The 1,581-nt window shown below is 46.4% G+C and overlaps 1 protein-coding gene across 1 annotated transcript; it reads left to right on the top strand.

The window, feature by feature from the left end:
• The first annotated feature begins 1,272 nt into the window (after nt 1–1,272).
• LOC105517589 (mitochondrial import receptor subunit TOM6 homolog) lies at nt 1,273–1,577 on the top strand. The gene has a single exon (XM_011950168.1). It carries the CDS (start codon nt 1,305–1,307, stop codon nt 1,527–1,529), a length of 225 nt encoding a protein of 74 aa, XP_011805558.1. The 5' UTR covers nt 1,273–1,304; the 3' UTR covers nt 1,530–1,577.
• The last annotated feature ends 4 nt before the right edge of the window (nt 1,578–1,581 follow it).

Raw genomic sequence — 1,581 nt, 5'->3', positions numbered from 1 at the left:
GGGGAAACAAAGGCAAACTGGAACCCATAAGGATGGACTGGAATCTGCATTCATATCCTACTGCCTTCAAGCTGCCAACTTCAATGGTCAGGTACTCTGTAGGAGAAGCTGGTGTCCTTCATCATGGAGCTAAGGACATGTTGGGTCTGGAAGTCAGAGAGGCTGGAGAAGCTGCAGGTGTGGCTACTGTTCCACATCACAACGCAAGTCAACAGGTAAGGAACAATATGAATGAGATGCAACAGCACCTGTGACCTGCACCAACCTTTCAGGTGTAAAAAATGTATGTCTGCTACTTCGCTGCTTTAATTTTGGTTTCTAAATCTCACACAAGCCTGGGTATGGTGGCTCACGCCTATAATCTCAGCACTTCGGGAGCGTGACGCAGAGAATGCAATTTTGGGTGCCATAGTTTTAGTATAGCTGAGTTGATACACAAATCCACCCAACAGGGGTTTCCATATCCTGTTTAAGAATCACTGACTTAAATAACAAAGGGCTAGAGAGCCCTTCTGAAAGTTGTGCTTGGGAGTTTAGGATTAAATATATAGCCTTGTTGCATATCCTGAGAGTAAAGCCTTCAGTCTTACAGGCCTGGGTTTGAGGGGCTGATGGCTGCTAACCTCTCTGAATTTCAAGGTCTTCATTCATAAAGGGGCTGATAATACCTACTGTGCAGGATTCTGTGAGGATTACATTGTGGCAGCACACACAAAGTCCAGATACACAGTGCTTCTTAATAAATGGCAACTATTATTTCAAGGGTGTCTTAGAGCCTCCAGGTTAATACAATCATGTTGAGAGTTCAGATCTGCTGAACTTTTAGAGGCTTATACAAGCCAAAGACTGGCTAAGCCAGAGGTTAGAACTCACAGAACCATCAGCTTACACCCCCTAAAACCAGAGTTCTCCATGTCCTTGAGTTGTGCCAGTAGGAGGGAAAAGTCTGATAGTCCCAGTTGGTTAGCCTTTGATTGATCAATGACATCAATAGCTGCAGGCCAAAGGCAGCAGTCGATAGGAAAGCATGCTTCATGTTGCTATTGCAGTTCAGCATTTCCTAAAGGCAGATGCCTCCTTCCTGGTCCTTCATGCCTCAAAGAGTTGGAATCGACCTGATAATCACAGAGGCAAATAAAGTTGTGAAGGATGGATAAAGGCCATTTCTGTCCTGTCATAATTTGATTCTCTCCACCCCCTGCTCTCTTACTCCAGTATGTAACTTAAGGGCCACAAATACATTTCATGATTAAGAATGCACGTGGGACGGTTCCTCCACCGAGGCGCATGCGAAGGTCTCTACTATGGCTTCCAGCGGGGTCCCGGTGAGTGCTGCTGGCTCGGCTAATGAAACTCCCGAAATACCAGACAACGTGGGAGATTGGTTTCGGGGCGTCTACCGCTTTGCCACAGATAGGAATGACTTCCGGAGGAACTTGATACTAAATTTGGGACTCTTTGCTGCGGGAGTTTGGCTGGCCAGGAACTTGAGTGACATTGACCTCATGGCACCTCAGCCAGGGGTGTAGCCAAGTAGACAAATGGAATCCTGTGCTGAACCCGAATCTTCCAAAAAACAGC

This window comes from Colobus angolensis, unplaced genomic scaffold, assembly GCF_000951035.1.
Source record: "Colobus angolensis palliatus isolate OR3802 unplaced genomic scaffold, Cang.pa_1.0 Scaffold302, whole genome shotgun sequence".
NCBI classification, from domain to species: Eukaryota; Metazoa; Chordata; class Mammalia; order Primates; family Cercopithecidae; genus Colobus; species Colobus angolensis.
Note: the sequence above shows the minus strand (reverse complement) of the source record. Positions and strands in the feature narration are given on the sequence as shown.

Excerpts from the sequence above, each read along its gene's own strand:
- LOC105517589 (XM_011950168.1), top strand. The coding sequence starts at position 1,305 with ATGGCTTCCAGCGGGGTCCCGGTGAGTGCTGCTGGCTCGGCTAATGAA.